Source organism: Labrus bergylta, chromosome 16 (genome assembly GCF_963930695.1).
Source record: "Labrus bergylta chromosome 16, fLabBer1.1, whole genome shotgun sequence".
NCBI lineage: Eukaryota > Metazoa > Chordata > Actinopteri > Labriformes > Labridae > Labrus > Labrus bergylta.
Genome location: NC_089210.1, coordinates 19700205 through 19716268, shown reverse-complemented (window position 1 = coordinate 19716268; position 16064 = coordinate 19700205). Strand labels below are relative to the sequence as shown.

General features: G+C 41.4%; 3 protein-coding genes across 7 annotated transcripts; 2 read left to right on the top strand and 1 right to left on the bottom strand.

Moving 5' to 3' along the window:
- Window positions 1–299: 299 nt before the first annotated feature.
- On the top strand, window positions 300–2993 carry LOC110001073 (zona pellucida sperm-binding protein 3). Its single transcript, XM_020656500.3, has 10 exons — window positions 300–726; window positions 801–916; window positions 1001–1104; window positions 1184–1358; window positions 1714–1831; window positions 1913–1995; window positions 2064–2230; window positions 2333–2491; window positions 2595–2684; window positions 2770–2993. The coding sequence occupies exons 1-10, from the start codon at window positions 379–381 to the stop codon at window positions 2943–2945; spliced, it is 1536 nt and encodes a 511-aa protein (XP_020512156.1). The 5' UTR covers window positions 300–378; the 3' UTR covers window positions 2946–2993.
- A 1763-nt stretch (window positions 2994–4756) lies between these two features.
- LOC110001077 (zona pellucida sperm-binding protein 3) lies at window positions 4757–8251 on the top strand. Its single transcript, XM_020656508.3, has 8 exons — window positions 4757–5245; window positions 6061–6176; window positions 6260–6351; window positions 7199–7376; window positions 7562–7679; window positions 7762–7847; window positions 7924–8036; window positions 8122–8251. The coding sequence occupies exons 1-8, from the start codon at window positions 4871–4873 to the stop codon at window positions 8178–8180; spliced, it is 1137 nt and encodes a 378-aa protein (XP_020512164.1). The 5' UTR covers window positions 4757–4870; the 3' UTR covers window positions 8181–8251.
- Window positions 8252–8504: 253 nt separating this feature from the next.
- On the bottom strand, window positions 8505–16031 carry LOC110001076 (BUB3-interacting and GLEBS motif-containing protein ZNF207). Of its 5 annotated transcripts, XR_010668846.1 has the most exons (14): window positions 15774–16031; window positions 15146–15209; window positions 14736–14862; window positions 14090–14228; window positions 13846–14001; window positions 13429–13504; window positions 13271–13341; window positions 13013–13167; window positions 12762–12854; window positions 11370–11597; window positions 11112–11250; window positions 10436–10620; window positions 10112–10199; window positions 8505–9615 (listed from the first exon to the last, which is right to left on the bottom strand). XR_010668846.1 is itself a non-coding variant. In XM_020656505.3 (13 exons), the coding sequence occupies exons 2-12, from the start codon at window positions 15184–15186 to the stop codon at window positions 10460–10462; spliced, it is 1386 nt and encodes a 461-aa protein (XP_020512161.1). In that variant the 5' UTR covers window positions 15187–15209; window positions 15774–16031; the 3' UTR covers window positions 8505–10199; window positions 10436–10459. The 5 variants fall into 5 exon arrangements, 3 of the variants coding, with proteins under 3 accessions (XP_020512161.1, XP_065820516.1, XP_065820517.1); XR_010668845.1 differs by having other exon boundaries at window positions 10112–10620; XM_020656505.3 differs by having other exon boundaries at window positions 8505–10199.
- Window positions 16032–16064: the final 33 nt, after the last annotated feature.

Here is a 16064-nt window from a genome sequence, read left to right as displayed (position 1 = left end):
GGTTTTCTGTCGTTTCCTGTAAGCATGCATGCATGAATAAAAGCTGCAGCAGCTGCTGTTACTTTATGATGCATCATTTATTTTTGGAAAGTGTAAAAGGTTTCTTTTTCTTCCTGACACTTTGTCATTTAATTTGTATTCAAACTCAGATCCTTTGGGGTACAAACAGGAAACTTTTAATAATAATATCAGACTTCTATGTGGTGCCTCAGTGTGTCTGAGAGCTGATGAGTGGATGATTGGATTCAGGTGTGCTCTGCTGCTCACATGAGTCTGATTGGCTTTAAAACACCCTCTCAGCTCAAACCTGTGTTCTGCCTCGGGGGTCAAACAGGAGCCGGTTCATGCACAGCCAGTTGTCTGTTTTCTTTGACATCCATGGAGACCTTTAATCTTTGGGTTAGCCTCCTTCTGGGATTCTTATTGTCAGAAATCGGTCTCAGTCCCTCTTCTGCCGTTCCACCTCAGATCGCAGAGAGCTCCAAACACACGGCACTGAAGTCTCCGTCTGAGGAACCGCACCGGGTGCACACGGTTAGGGTGAGCTGCTATCCGGACTCTCTGGAGATCGTCATTGACGCGGACATGTTTGGAGTTGGCGCTCCTGTGAACAGTGCAGACATTCGCCTGGGAGTGGAGCAGGATGGATACTGCACGGCTGCAGCATCTTCAGGAAACGAGTACAGCATCCTTGTTGGACTCCTGGAGTGCGGAACCAAACACTGGGTAACACTTGAACACACTTCAAACATTTGATGTCACCTTAAATCTCTTCTCCTAAACATTTGCACTCTCCACAGATGACTGAGGACTCTCTGGTCTACACAAACCTCCTCATATACTCTCCTGAGGTGTCTCCTGATGGGCTCATTCGAATGGAAGAGGCTGTGATTCCAATCGAGTGTCACTATGGAAGGTCTGCCTGCCTTTTTTAATCTATTTAAAAAGTTCCATTTTCAGTTCTGTGGTTTTAAAACTGCTTGTTTCCTCCTTTTTTTAGGAAGTACAGTTTGTCCAGTTCATCTATCAAACCCACCTGGATCCCCTACACGTCCACTCAGGCTGCTGTGGAAACTCTGCAGTTTGACCTGAGAATAATGACAAGTGGGTTTAACCCTTTGTTTTTGTTTTGTTTTTTAACAGTGCTTTCTCTTGTTCCGATCTTGTTTGTATTTCTGTGCAGGTGACTGGATGTATGAGAGAAGCTCTAATGTCTTTCACCTCGGGATGCCTATCAGTATCGAGGCCTCGGTCAGAGTGGGACATCACATGGGGCTCAGAGTGTTTGTGAGCAGCTGTGTGGCCACTCTTCACCCCGACATCAACTCTGCGCCCAGATACGTCTTCTTAGAGAACGGGTGAGTGACGCTGCAGCTTGATGAAGTAACTTGAGAGTGAGGTTTAATTTAAGTTTTTGCACAAAGTCTGTTTTGGGCTGTAGAGGGTGCTGTGTTGAAGGTGACATAATGCCTTGAGTGACTAAAGTTAAAAAAAAATTAGAAGAATGTTCAATGAAATCAGATCTTTGTGTCCTGCTCCTTGACCTGTTGCATTGTGGGTAAATGAGACCCTGGTGTAAGTGTTACATATGCCAGTTTCTTCTGCATAGACTTGCATAAATTGTGCATTCCTCTTGGACTGTATCACTAAATCCTTCATTAACTGTTTAGAGTGTATACTGTGTTTAACTTCCTGTCCTGGCTCTCCTCACAGGTGTTTGCTTGACTCTCAGCTTCCAGGTTCAAGGTCTCACTTCTTACCCCGGACTCAGGATGATAAGCTCCGCCTGCTCATTGATGCCTTCAGGTTTCATAATGACGACAGAGGAGAGGTGCGCTCTGACTCGACTTTAACTAATGTTGTCACATGCGGTTTCTTTCCCCCGCTCACACTTCTCCTTCCTCTCTTCCAGCTCTACATCACCTGCCACCTGAATGCTGTACCTGTAAGCAACACGGAGTCCCCCGATAAGGCGTGCACGCTCAACAATGGAAGGTGAGTGTTGTCCAGTAAATTATCGAGTTAATGGAAAATGAGAGTTCTAAAACATGACTCCTGTTCAGGTGGAGTTCAGCTGATGGCAATGACTACTTGTGTTGGCACTGTCAAAACCAAAATGAAGTGGGACAGATCCCCAGTAAACCCAGCAGCCCACGGGCGTTTGGTCCTCGTGGGTTTGTAAGGCCAGAAAAACCTGAATCCTTCTGGAGGAGCACTGTGACATCCAAAGGTGCGGTTTCAGGGCAACATCTTGATTTAAAGGGATGTCTGGCTTCGCCTTTTACACCATGTTACTCTTCCACATAATCCCTCTTGTTGTTTTTTTTGGCAGGTTGGGAACAAGAGGCCAAAGTGGGTCCCTTGCTGGTCCTGCCAGGTAAGCAGAGAAGTGGACCACTACCTGAAGACGAGATCCCTCGTGCTCTCTTAAATATCGGCAGACCTGTGCAGTATGGCAGCAAGTGGAGGAGTGGGATAAACTACAGAGTTGGTAGGGATGAAACGTTAACTCATCAGACCTGGACGGTTAGCTTTTCTATAGTGATAAATTTAACAAAATGCTGCAATTCTAACTCTTTGTATCCTTGATGCAGAGAAGCTTCCTGACTCCTCTACAGAAGCTGAGGATCAGACTTCTGAGTCTAACCAGGAAAAAGACTTGAAAAGTGAAGCAGACCAAAAAGGTAAAGCTGTGTGAAAAGACTTTATTAAAATGTGACTTTTTTTTTTTTTTTTTTTTCTTTTAAAGCTTGTGTCTTTAAATTTCAGATGCCAATGAAGACGGTGAAGTCGCTGCTCCTGTAGAAGAGCTCCACCCTGCGATCACTCTGGAGTCAGAGTCTGCAGAGATGAACACAAACGACACAGAGGCTCTGAGCGACGTCCTCTCCACAGATGTGTCTGCTACAGAAGTGACCGAATGGACGAACGCTACCACAACCTGAACTTTCCCAAACGGATGACCAAAGATATAATAAACGATTTAAAAGGTCTATTTGCTTTTTGTGTTTCACTAAATTGACATGGTGCAAATGATTACAATGGGTACAGTGTATACACTATTATCTTGCTCTTGTGGTGCATGGTTCTGTTAACTTGAACTATTTCCATGCTGCTTAAATAATTGGCTGCTCAATGTGTTAAAATCAATGTTTAGTTGCCTCTAAGGTTTCTGCCACAAGTTCGGTGTTTCCCTACATATGAAATGATTTCAAAGTTAGCTGTAGATGCTAAAAATCACTATTATTTTAAGTCTTCGTAGATGAACCTGAGGCTTCTGACATCTTAAACTTTCACATGTTTACAAAATGAATCATCAGGGTGTCAAATTGCAAGTATTTGAGTGGGCACACCTAAAGTGTCTACTGTTCATGTCTATTTACAGTAGATCAGCAGCCAGGATGCAAATGTTGAAAAGCTGCACACTCGGAGTCCAAAACATCCAATGTTTTGTTTGACTGTCTCATTTCCAGCTGCTGTTAAAACACTGAATCAGGATTTCTGTTTCAGTCATGAAGAGGGAATTTGTCTCATTAGAGAGAACCTGTTTGTGAATTGTCATGGCAACAGCTGAGAACATGATCCAACAGGCTGTAAAGCTCCATATCTATCATTAACAGAACTAAAGGTAAACTAGAAGTTGAGGTGTAAGGATCATCTCACACATTTTCACTGATTACTGTGATTGTAAATCACTATTAATCCAAATGAGCATTTTCAGAAAGGTAGGATTACTGCCTCTGGAAATGCAATTAAAAAGTATAAGATCAAACCAGGTTTAGCCCAGGTAACAAACTGTATTGTATTTAGTTGGTATAAGAAAGGAGACTTCCAGAAATCCATACACACTGCTAAGCTCAAATCTAGACTGCTTTTATAAATGTATTTGTTAAGCACTTTTAAAAACAAGGGTTTACAAAGTGAAGCAAACATGACAACACAGAATAAGAAACCACATAACAAAAAAACACCAACAACAAAGCAACCCACAGATGGGACATCCAACAAAAACCCAGACCAACATCAGAACCCAAACATGATAATGATTCAGGCAACATAATAATTCATAGTACTAACTCAGGCAACAGAGCAAACCCACATTCACCTGAAAGTCCAATAAACACATTTCAAGATATTAAAAATTCAAAAGATAAGACCTGAAATGTTTGTTATGAGTAAAAAAAGAAAATGTGCAAATTAAGTTTGCTCGTGTGGTTCTTGTCTTGTGTTTGTTTTTTACTATTTGTTTGAGGATTTAAGATGTTTTTTTAGACTTGTCAGGTGACTGTGGTTTAAAATAAGTGTCCTGAGATATTTATGACCAGGAATTAGACACATACTTGCTTATTTAGACTTGAATTTTAGCAGTGCAGCTACATGTCTCTTCCAACAAAGATCTAAATCAGAAAAACTAGATGATTTTTTTATAATCGTTTGATTGCAAACATAGTTTTATCTGGAGGAGAGGACTTCTTTCAGAGATGGTTTATTGTCCTCTAATACTTCTGAGTTCATGTTTACACTTCATCCATAAAACCAAATATGACATATTTTCCTTTCATTACCTGGCGTATATTTCTGACACCATGTGCTCTAAAAGATCTACACCTGTCTCCCTGAGGTAACACTAATGTTGTCTCTCTGCCCTGCTGCAGGTTGCAGAGATGAAGCAACCTACACCATGGGATGTGTGGACCAATCACATTCTTGTAGCTTGATTAGCTCAGGTGTAATTGCTTCCAGCTGTCTTCTCTTTAAGTGTGTTTGGTCTGAGCTGAGAAGGTTTTGAGATCCAGGGAGGATTGTGTCCAGTTTCTGAGTCTTCTGCAGACAGCTTTGCTCCAGGTGTTCTGATAAAAAAAAGAGCAGAATGTGGACTTCAGCTCTTTCAGTCTCTCTGCTGCTGATGACAGTATTTGTTGTTGCAGACACCGTCCGACCTCTGAAAGAAGAACCCATAATCGATTGTGAAGGAAGAGAGTATAAATTTTTGAGAGCTAACAAAGGAAAGTGCAGAGAAACACAAGTCAAAGATGAATCTACGGTCCGCGTAGCATGCACAGAGTCGAGCATGATCGTGGTGGTGAAGGCTGATCTGTATAAAACTGGACGCCTGGTGTCTGCAGAGGAGCTGTTTTTAGGAGAAGCTGATCACTCTCAGAGCAGTCGGTGCAGAGCTGAAGCTGCTGCTGACTCTGAGTTCATCATTGAAGCCGGACTGCAGGACTGTGGCTCTGAACTAACGGTGAGTCCCTGATGCTGGAGTGAATTCTGTTTCTTTTAGTGATCAACCATCTGTTGGTTTCTTTATGTGGTTTGGTCTGATTGTGATTATTTCCTCTGTTCCTGCGGCCCTAGCTGTCTGTCATTTTGATCTCTGACTTGGGAGTTTTGCATTGTGGGTGATGGTGCATGAGGAGAGGGAGACTGGTCTGATTCATACTGTAGATTTGTCCTGAATCAGTACGACATTTAGAGTATTTTTGGTATACTGCGGATCATGCATTTGTTCACATACTGCATTTTGGCCAAATCAGTAATCAAATCAACTCAAGTTTATTTGTATAGCACATTTAAAAACAGCTTCATCTGACCAAAGTGCTTTACAGGCAATGCATAAAAATAAATAAAAAAATAATCTATATATATATATATATATATATGTGTGTGTATGTATATAACCTTGACTAATATTAAGTTATTTAAAAAAATTATCATTTGGGTGGTGTTTGTTCTAACATCATGGTGATGAAGGCTCGTTGGAGGGACACTAGAATCACCCACAGCACTTCCTACGATAACGACTGCAGAGGGAGCTCAATGTGTGCAGCGCTAGAGTCCAAGACAAGTTTCCACAGGGGACAATAAAGTGTATCATGTCGTATCGCATTGTACCATACATACCAGAAATGTTTTTCTGTGAACAAACTTTTGAGTGAAATGTTTAAAAATTGGCTTTAACAAATAACAACTAGGATTATCTCTTAGTCTGAACTTTATCAAAGGAAAATGAATTTACCTTATTGTTCACTGTGCTTTGTTTGTTCTATTCATCCACAGATGACTGAAGACTCTGTGATTTACTCCAACAAGCTGATCGTCTCACCTGCTGTCACGTACCAAGGCATCACCAGGACCAACCCTGCTGTAGTTCCTGTTTCCTGTCACTATAAAAGGTGACATCTTTATCAGCCTCGAACAGAGAAGAATGCCAGCACAATGCTTTCAGTGTTTTAATGTGTAGACTGTGTTTTAACAGGACACACTTTGTGAGCAGCATCTCTCAGCCGATACTTCCGACTCCCTCCTCGCCAACAGTGACCTCCGATTTCTCTCTCAGGCTGATGAATGGTTTGTGAGGACTTTTAAAAAATATATTGTTTAGTCAAGAAAATAACAACAAACGTATTTATGAAGCTACAAGCAATTTGTTTGATAGTGTTGAGTTTTTATTTGGAATCATGGATCATTTTGAAAAGGTGTTTCCAAAGGGTCCTTGGTAGCCTAGTGGTTAGTGTGCACGCCCTGTAGTTCTCCAAGCGGATGGCTCAGGTTTGAATCTGACCTGTGGCTCCTTTACCTCATGCGCTCTCTCTCTCTCCCCCCCCCCCCCCCTGATTTCAGACTGGATCTAGTCTAGCTGTGTGACTGCTGGTAGTATAGGGGCCTAATTCCATTTGTAAATAAATACTTTATTACTATAAATACTATATTTTGCCGTTGGCAGTGTTAAGTTTGGAAAAGAAAACCCATGCAAGCTGGATTACGTCTGGTAGATTCATTTTAGCAGAATGCTAAAGACAGTGCTTTTGCAAGTGAGACAGTGTGCAAGAGTTTGAATGCAATGTTCTACTTCAAACTCTGACTTTGGACATACGTCTTCTTTTTTAGTCTTTCAGGAGGTGTATATGTTGCTCAAATAAAATGAATTTGTGTGTGAGAGACAGTCAGTGCCCCAGGTGGTGGGCCACCCCAGTCAACAAAGTCTGGACACAGCCCTGCATGGTATACCCTCCAAACATACATCAACACTGTGGATTATGAATGAATGAAATACATTGGTTCATGTTATAACATGATAACTTGTGGAAAGGTTAAAATGGAGGTTGGAGCTTTATGCAGGGAACTATAGATGTAAAGTGTTAGCTTTAAAGTCTTAAGTATTCTACATGTGGTGATGTTTGTGTTGGGCCTGCAGATGATTGGACACACGAGACGTTCTCCACGGTCTTCTTCCTCGGAGATGTCCTGCACCTGCAGGCGTCTTACACCGGTCCCGATTCTCCACAAAGACGACTGTTGATTGACAGCTGCGTGGCCACTCTGAAACCTGACGTCACATCAGTCCCCAGATACTACTTCATTCAAAACCACGGGTAAGAGTAGCTCCATGTGCAGTCAGAAAGAGCAGAACTTTATTCCTGTTGTTTTGTTTTAATGATTGTTTCTAACCTGTGTGGTTTTATCTTTTATTGTTCTGCTTGTTTGGTTATCATTTGAGTTTTGTGTACTTTTCCCTGTGCAAACATGACATGAATAAATACAATAAGACTGATTTCAGGTGCCTCACTGATGCAAAAAACGGAGGATCAAACACACATTTCAGACCCAGAACGAGAACTAACTCTCTTGAGCTGCAGATGGATGTTTTCCTGTTTCACCAGGATACGAGGAACTCTGTGAGACACTTTCAGAATAAACCGCATGATTCACAATCTTTGGAAATATTCCTTCATGGCATGTCTCCTCCTCTTTCCTCAGATATTCATCACCTGCCATGTGAAAGCTGTAGCCGACATGTGGAGGAGCAGCTTCACTAACAAGGCCTGTGACCACACACATTCAGGGTGAGTTCTTTAGTCGTCAGTCAGTCTGACTGTAAGAACCTTTTTATATTTTAAATCTGTGTACTTTTCTCTTCAGGTGGGAAAATGTGGACGGTGTCGATGATGTGTGTCGATGTTGTGATGGCTCCTGTTACACGACTTCTCTCACATGGAGCGATTTGACAAATGTGAGACCTCCTGCCTCGAAAGGTAAAGCTGTACATCACGACAAAACTTCTCCTCATTAGTAGGAAGAGTCATAAATACTCTCATTCATGTGTCATTGGTTTTTCAGATGTCGCAGTTTGTGGCAGAGTCATGCTCGGCCCTCTCGTCATTTATCCCATCAAGTAGAGAAAAAAACGATTCTGACAATAAATGGACAATGATTAAAATGTTTCTTAGCTTTGCATGGAGACAATGAATCATCCTGAGTCTGGACTGTCATTTGGATTCTGAGCCAGTTTTGTGTCCTAATCATTTTGAAGTACTTAAAGCTTCTCTCCAACTTTTATATTTGGTGTCAAATTAATTTATTGACAAACAAGAAATCCAACAATTCATACATTAAATTATTGACATGACCATACCGACATCCCTATAACACAGTGTTATTACAGTACTAACAAGAACACACGTTTGGTTTATGAGAGGAGAAAATACAAACACACGTTAGAGTTGAATAAAGTGGTTTATTAAAAGAACGTCCAGACTGTGGTGAAGATGTCACATGTACTCATTATTAAAACTGAAGATTGGACTGAACTTAAAAGCAGAAAAGTGTCTCTTCCAAACCTTTAAATCTGACCCAGTAGCAGATGATGTTCAGACTAATAATGAAGTGGATAAAAGCAGAAGATGTGTGAAACCTTTTCATTTAACTGAACTGATGAGCAGGTTTAAAGACACACAATAAGTTAACTGGTTTAGCATCTTTAACAAAGACATGAGCCAGTACTTACCAGTGGAGTCTGTGCCTGCGATGACTCGAGTAGAACATTAAATCGAGAGCATGCGTTGAGTTTTCAAAACCACGTTGAGCTGCTGCTCACATCAGGCAGAACCATTGAACATGTTTCAACTCAAGAATCAACCCTGATTTATTGTGAAGTTATCAAACTGAAATATTGGCTGCCGTTGTTGTAAACCTTAACAAGATGAAACATGAATTCCTCTACTTGTGAAACAAAAAAACAGGACAGAAGGAAAAAACGCAGTGGTACTTACAGCTTTAACTAACCTGTGAGTGGCAGAGACTCTCCTTCATTAAACTCAAATGATCAAGTGAGGACAGCTGATAAAACAAACAGGGTTGAGTTTAACAAGCATATGAAAGGTAACGTGTTCATCACAAACCCTCAAACAAGCATGACATTTAGAGAACATGTGGAGGAAGGGTCTGTCCCAGTGTTTGAGTTTTGACCATCACTGTTTTACACTTTGGGATAAGTTAATGAGGATTAAAGAATTTCATTTGATAGCTGTAAATGTTAAGATATCAAATGAAAACCGAGCGTTTTAATGCTCTGACCAATCAGAAACAGAGCACATTTCAGCCTCATTAGAAAGAATGAACCTGTTTTTCACATGAGCTAACATGCCTGGATACGCAACAACACAAACAAGGGCCTTCACCAAACTTGCTGCAAGTTTGGGGACATGTAGATCCAACAGCGAGCTCGCTGTGAGGGCCCCTGCTAATGAATGAGAAACAGAAAACGGTGAGACTTGCCTCAGGCTGAACAGGGCTACACTGAGACACGGCCTCAGCCAGTCCCCCAGGGCATCGCTACAGGGAGAAGAGAAATCTGAGTTTTAGCACTACAGCCATGAGCGAGCCAGAAGTCATGCTGCTGTACAGTCAAGTCAGTGCAGGCTAGTCTGCATGTGATGTGCACAGAGCATCAGTATACTGACAGATAAAGGAAACATACCAACATCTATAAATACAATGAAAGGAGAGATGCACATTAAATACAGTTCATCTTCAAGACAACAAAATCACAATGTCGTTTATTACTGGAGTACAAACCTGCTGTGACGTCTCGATTACATTTATGCCACATTTTATTACAATACAGATTTAGAACAATACGTTTACCATCATTAAGAACTTCGTCTGCTGAAGTTTAAGGGAGTAATTACTCCAAATCAAACAGAAAACAGCAGAGAGCATAAACAGAGACATGAAGCCCTCACCAAACAAAGTTGGGGACATAAAGTCCAACAGCACTGTGTGCTGTGAAGGCCTCACTGTTTAGAGAAGTATTCACAGAAAAACTTGCCTTGATAAAGGGGGGAGGGGGGGTACTGCCCATGTAACTCCAGCGCCTTCACAACACTACGAACCAAATCTACTACACTTCTACACACCTGAATGAAACATGAGAAAAAAGCCACAGAACAGAGATGGTTTGAAACAACAGTCTGGATTAGTGACAATATTCCCCCCATGCCCTCTGTGATGCTGTTAAACCTCTTGTGTTTGCTGTGTGTTCAGTGTCTCTTCCTCACAGCTCAGTAGTAAACAGTCAGTGTGCTACTAAAACACCAATACTGGTTTGTCTACTAGCAGCTGAGGACATTAGAAAAGGGTTGAGTGTCCAAACCTATTGAAGAGAGGGAGGTGGGCTTCAGAAGCGGCCTCCAGGAGACATGACGGGGGGCCTCATACCCAAAGGGGGGCGCGGAGGGGCTCCCTGGTACCCTGGGGGACCCACAGGAGGGGCCTGTACGTATGGAGGCATCCCTGGTATGTAGCCTGGCATTCCCTGGGGTGGACCCCCATACTGGCCTGCAGAGACACGGTAGATATTTGACTTAAAGCCACCACACCAAAGCCTTTACTATGGAAGACGATTGAGAGTCTCATGTTCTTGATTATGAGAACGTCATGTCTTATAAGATGAGAGTTGGTCATCTGAGGATTAACTTGGTTAATAATAAACCTTTTGTCTGATGAGGTTTATATTTGTTTTAAGAATGCTTTTTACATATCACACACTCAGATGATTTGAATGCTGCTTTTGGTATAATGATGCTCTGAGATCAAAGCTAAAAGCGGTATGCTAACATGGTAACTATAACATTATGTTGTTGAATCAAAGGCACAGCAGAGGCTGCCTGCTATGCCAAGATTTTTTTTCGATGATGCTATGGGTCATTAAGTCATAAGGTTTTATCATTTGGGGAAACATCTCTTGTAAGTCAAAGATAATTTATAGAGAAGCATGGATGAAGATTTCTATGATATTGAAACTTGATCTACGGGCAGGCGATGAGTACCAGGTAAGGGTTGCCTCATGCTGGCCTGCTGAGGAGACATCATGCCACCCATGGGACCCACTGACTGGGAGGCGGCGGCCGTCTGGCCTTGGCGGGGAAGACTGCGCTGGTATCTGGGCAGCTGAGCTCGAAACTCCTCCTACAAGACAAGAAGCAATGGGGAGAAATAAATGATGAAGCTTAACTACTAGAACGTCTATATTTTTAGATTTTTATACATGATTAACATCTTCAAAGGGCCGCAGCTGGACTACTCACCAGTGAGATATCCTCATCAGGGTGGATCAACTTACTGGTTGCACTGGAGGCGGTGAGGGTGGCAGGCTTACTGGTCACAGTGGAGGGAGGTTTGGAGACTATACTGCTACCAGCGTTGGGGCTGGACCCTGCTACAGTGGCCTGCGTGTAGTTTGGAAATGTGGACTTTGTAGGGTCAGAGGATGTGGAGGGGGGGAAGTGAGGGGACCCTGATACTGCCTGCTGGATCTGAGGGGAGAGACAGGAAAACACATTAGAGAGACGCTGCTGCAAAATATTGAAATGTCACAGTTGAAGGGCACATTTAGTCATAAGGTCACTATTATTAAAGTTTGTATTTGTTTTTAAAGATGATTTAGATATGTCAGTAGATGCCTCTTTATCTCCTCGATACCCTCAGATAGCCAGCAGGTGTTTCATTTTTATGAAATGTTGCAATATGAAAAATTATCTTCAGACTCTCTGCACCTTTAGAGTTTAAACTCTGAGCACATTAAATCTTTAAAACACCCACCACTGTTCACAAAGGTAGCTGTTATTAACACAGCTATAATTAAGTGTCCAAGAGAAACATGTTCCTGTATTCAATAATCTCAGTCTCCTCTTCCGTCATGTTGGACGACTTAAAGATTGTATTTAGAGAGCTACTCAAAGGAATTTAAATCAAACCATTATCGTGCCCTTTCACAGTATATCATGATTAAATTGTGCCATGTAATCCTGTTGCATTTGATTTCCACTGCAAAATGCCACATCGATGCAAAGGCCATGAAGAGGAGTCTCAACTGGTGGGTCGGGACCCAAAAGTGGGCCGTGGAGCTGTTTCCAGTCAGCGCTTTTAAACATGTTTTTGTTCCAGTTTTCATCAAATTAATCTGACTGGGTAGAAATATCTCAAATGTGAGTTGTTGTTGGGTTCTGAAGCAAGACCAGAAGAGAACCATCGCACCACTATGACATGTTTAAACTGCTGTTTTTAAACACAAGGCAGAGTAAACTTCAAAAGTACGACTCAAGAAAAAGCTTTCATATCAAACCTGAAAGAAAAAAAGTAAGAGCATGCTGTGTTATGTTGCCTTAAAGCTCAGAATTAAGAAGCCAGCTTTACAAATCTGCATACCTCTCTATTCTTTGACCATGTTCAGGAGAATATGTTCATTTTGTTTCCAGGTTTTCATAAATGCAGATTTGTAGCAAAAGAAAAAGCAATCAAATGAATTTCGCTAGAAACAACAAACCTTTTTAGAATTCTTTTCTGCCCACATAAAGGATTGGATTTCATTATTAATATGCAAAAAAAAACAATGAATGCCCCACAGCCAAGCTTCACACAGTTCATGCCAGCTGTAAAGCAGCAGGTTGTCGGAGCAGAGCAGGCACACAGCTGCGTACTTGTGATGTGATAGAGAACAGAGCTTTAGGAGAGGAAGACTGAGAGTCTGAACATGACGGGTCTGCGGTTGTACTTGCAACACGACTGCCAATCTGCAGCACAGGAAAAGAGTTCAAATAGGAAAGGAAAAATAATGGATTTAATTCTTTAGATAAATTCTCCATCACTGTGTGAGCACACAGAACGAGTTGAACCTCCACTGTTCAATAAGAGAAGTTCAGAGAGAACTTGAGAGTGGGAAATGTTTCACCTGTCCAGCAATGGGGAAGAGAGGCTTGGAGACATCCAGCTGGGCTGAGGGCTGAGAGGCAGCAGGAACTGTTGGTCTAGTCAGCATGTTTGCAGCAGCAGCAACCTGAGCCATGTGTGTGATGCTTGGACGGTGGGCCAGAGGGGGAGGCATGCCTAAAAAAAAAAAACAGCAGAAGATATTTATTCTTACAGAAGCATAAAAAGATTGTCATTTCTTCAAAGTATTTGCATCATTATGTAGCTGGTAGGACATTACCTGGTGGCATTCCTGGTATCATTGGCGGCATCCCTGCACCTGGAGGCATCATCCCGCCCATTGGTATCATCCTAAAAACATTAGGAAAAATAACTGTTTAAAATACCCATAGGGGGTTAATACATTTGTCAGACTTGATTCAAACTCCTAAGATTTACCCTGGAGGCATTCCTGGCAGTAAGGGCGGCATTCCTGGCATCATGGGTGGCACACCTGGCATCATGGGAGGAATTCCTAAAACAAAGAAATGTATTTTAACAAACTTATATGTGTAAAGAAAACCAGCGTGGAGCCTATTATTAAAGTAGCAGGACATTTACAATACCTGAATGCTAATAAATACTTAAATTGCATTTTATCTGACATGCTGCTACACATAGTGTAATCACTGTGATTAAAAGTAGTGATGCACGCTTTTGTTTTTTGTGTTAATATCACAATATTTTAATCTATTTGTCTGATGTCAGGCGTCGTCCCGATGTATACACACATTGCAGAGAGCATGAGGCGTGATTAAAGCGTCTTCATATCCATTTCACTACATCTAGTGTTGACTCATGTCTTGTGTTTCTCACCTGAGTAGCTGCCCGGTGGTATCCCTGGTGTACCCGAGCCAGGAAGCATGCCTGGCTGCGGTTGAACTGCAGCGGGCGGCTGGAAGGAAGGACCCGGCTCGTCATCATCATCGTCCTCATCAGAATCATCTTGATTCTGCTTTTTCTTCTGAGTGTCTGACAAAAAGGGGAAAGCATAATAAATCTCTAGAACAAAAAAAAATAACAAGACAGCACATTACGGGTATTTTCTTCTTGTTAATACCTTGGTTCTTTTGTTCTAACACTCTTCTCCTCTCGTCCATGTCTTTTTCTGGAATCCCTTCCATGCCGTATATTTCTAGCTCTATATCTGTCCGTCCAGGTATCGCATTAGGAACTCCGTCGATGGTCTCTTTATGTACCTGTAGATACAGTGATGAGATGTTGATATTCTACTCTCTTTCCTATTGTATGATTCCGCTTAAGTTTTGCTTAAAAATAAAATCGCAACAATAGATAGTATGTAATTGGATGACTTGATGTATTGCAATACTTTAGAATCGCCATATCCCTTCAAAAATATCGACACCCATGAATCGTGATCGAGTCAAGACAAAGGCATATCGTATATCGTCCCCGTCCTACAATGGACCATCATTTCATTTACACTTATCCCATACAGTGGACACATAGGGGTATAACCATAGACTGTAAAAAATACATTAAGTCTATGAGTAAAACAAAGAGTAAGGTCTAGACCTACTCCTTTTGTTAAATGTCTTGAGATAACATTTGCTTGATTGAATTGCTTTTAACTAAATGAACCTATGTCTGCCATTGAGTGAACAACAATGAATACGGGGTAGTGCAGTGCATAGTACACATGATTTCATTTGATGAGTGTTTGGTTCATTGTTTACTTTGCTCACCTGCATACAGTGGATTGCGAGCCCGGGACCAGTGTACAGCTTCTTATGGCAGATGTGACACTTGAAATGTTTGGCCTTCTGATGCTGAATGAGAATCTTCTCATCGTCAAAGTCTCTGTTACAGTACCTGAGGTGACAGTTCAGGAGGCTCAACACAACCGAACTGGTATTACAGGAGGACTGAAGCACACCTCAGGACGGACACACACACACACACACACACACACACACACACACACACACACACACACACACACACACACACACACACACACACACACACACACACACACACACACACACACACACACACACACACACACACACACACACACACACACACACACACACACACACACAGGACTAATTATCATATTTAGCACTAAAAGTAAATTATTACAAAAGGATACCAGCACCAAGGCTTCATTTGCTTTTTCTTCTTTCTTCCCATGTTTTTGTCTCTCGGCTCAAAGCCTGTTAATCAAACAAAACAACACAGCTTACATACCAACACAGCACTGAAGAAAGTAAAGATGGCGTCCAAATCTCCAGCTCCGAACAGCAGTGTCACAGCGCCCTCTATCGGTCAACACCGACTGGTTTCGATTTCTTCTCGATACTTGTGTTTCTATTTTTATTTTATTTTTACTTGTTTTATATATATTATTTTTATATGTTTTATTTTATTTTTAATTGTTTTTATTTATTTTATTTTTACTTGTTTTTATATTTTTATTTTATTTTCATTTATATTTTTATTCTCGATACTTGTCTTCTCGATACTTGTGTTTCGACAAAGATACAGCTAGCCTTATATGTACTCACATATATTTATATTTCGCTATTCAGTCAATTGCAAATGATTAAAGATAATAGTTTTCTTTTAGCGGGGGATCGTTTGGCCCCGGTGTTATGACGAGAAATCATAGACTGTAAAAATAAATGCATACACCTTGCGGAAGTGATTTAAAAAAATGTTTACATGGTTTTTTCTTGAGGCAGATCTGTGATGAAAATGTATCTGAAGTTTATACTTACTAAACGTTTAATGTCCGTATTGTTGTGGAGGCTCGGTAGCAGCAGGGTTTTCAAAGCCTGAGCTGCAAAACAAGTGTTTGACTCTAAAGCGTCCGTAGATTAATTTAACGGTGGATGCAAAATAAAATACGGCAGTGTAGAAAATGTATCTGACACTTAATATTTATAGTCTATGGTCTCATATATTCTGTATTGACCTGCGAGGTGAATGCATTTCTTAGCAGACATGCATTTCTCAGCATAACACCGGAACTGACATGAAAGTGCATGTGGTAGTCGGACAGCAAACAG

Excerpts from the sequence above, each read along its gene's own strand:
- LOC110001073 (XM_020656500.3), top strand. The coding sequence starts at position 379 with ATGGAGACCTTTAATCTTTGGGTTAGCCTCCTTCTGGGATTCTTATTG. Across the intron at positions 727-800 it reads AGTGCGGAACCAAACACTGG|ATGACTGAGGACTCTCTGGT; the intron begins GTAACACTTGAA and ends CACTCTCCACAG. Across the intron at positions 1,996-2,063 it reads TGCACGCTCAACAATGGAAG|GTGGAGTTCAGCTGATGGCA; the intron begins GTGAGTGTTGTC and ends ACTCCTGTTCAG.
- LOC110001077 (XM_020656508.3), top strand. The coding sequence starts at position 4,871 with ATGTGGACTTCAGCTCTTTCAGTCTCTCTGCTGCTGATGACAGTATTT. Across the intron at positions 6,352-7,198 it reads CTCTCTCAGGCTGATGAATG|ATGATTGGACACACGAGACG; the intron begins GTTTGTGAGGAC and ends TTGGGCCTGCAG. Across the intron at positions 8,037-8,121 it reads GAGACCTCCTGCCTCGAAAG|ATGTCGCAGTTTGTGGCAGA; the intron begins GTAAAGCTGTAC and ends TTGGTTTTTCAG.
- LOC110001076 (XM_065964444.1), bottom strand. The coding sequence starts at position 15,186 with ATGGGAAGAAAGAAGAAAAAGCAAATGAAGCCTTGGTGCTG. Across the intron at positions 14,002-14,089 it reads GTTAGAACAAAAGAACCAAG|ACACTCAGAAGAAAAAGCAG; the intron begins GTATTAACAAGA and ends CCTTTTTGTCAG. Across the intron at positions 11,251-11,369 it reads CTGATGAGGATATCTCACTG|GAGGAGTTTCGAGCTCAGCT; the intron begins GTGAGTAGTCCA and ends CTTGTCTTGTAG.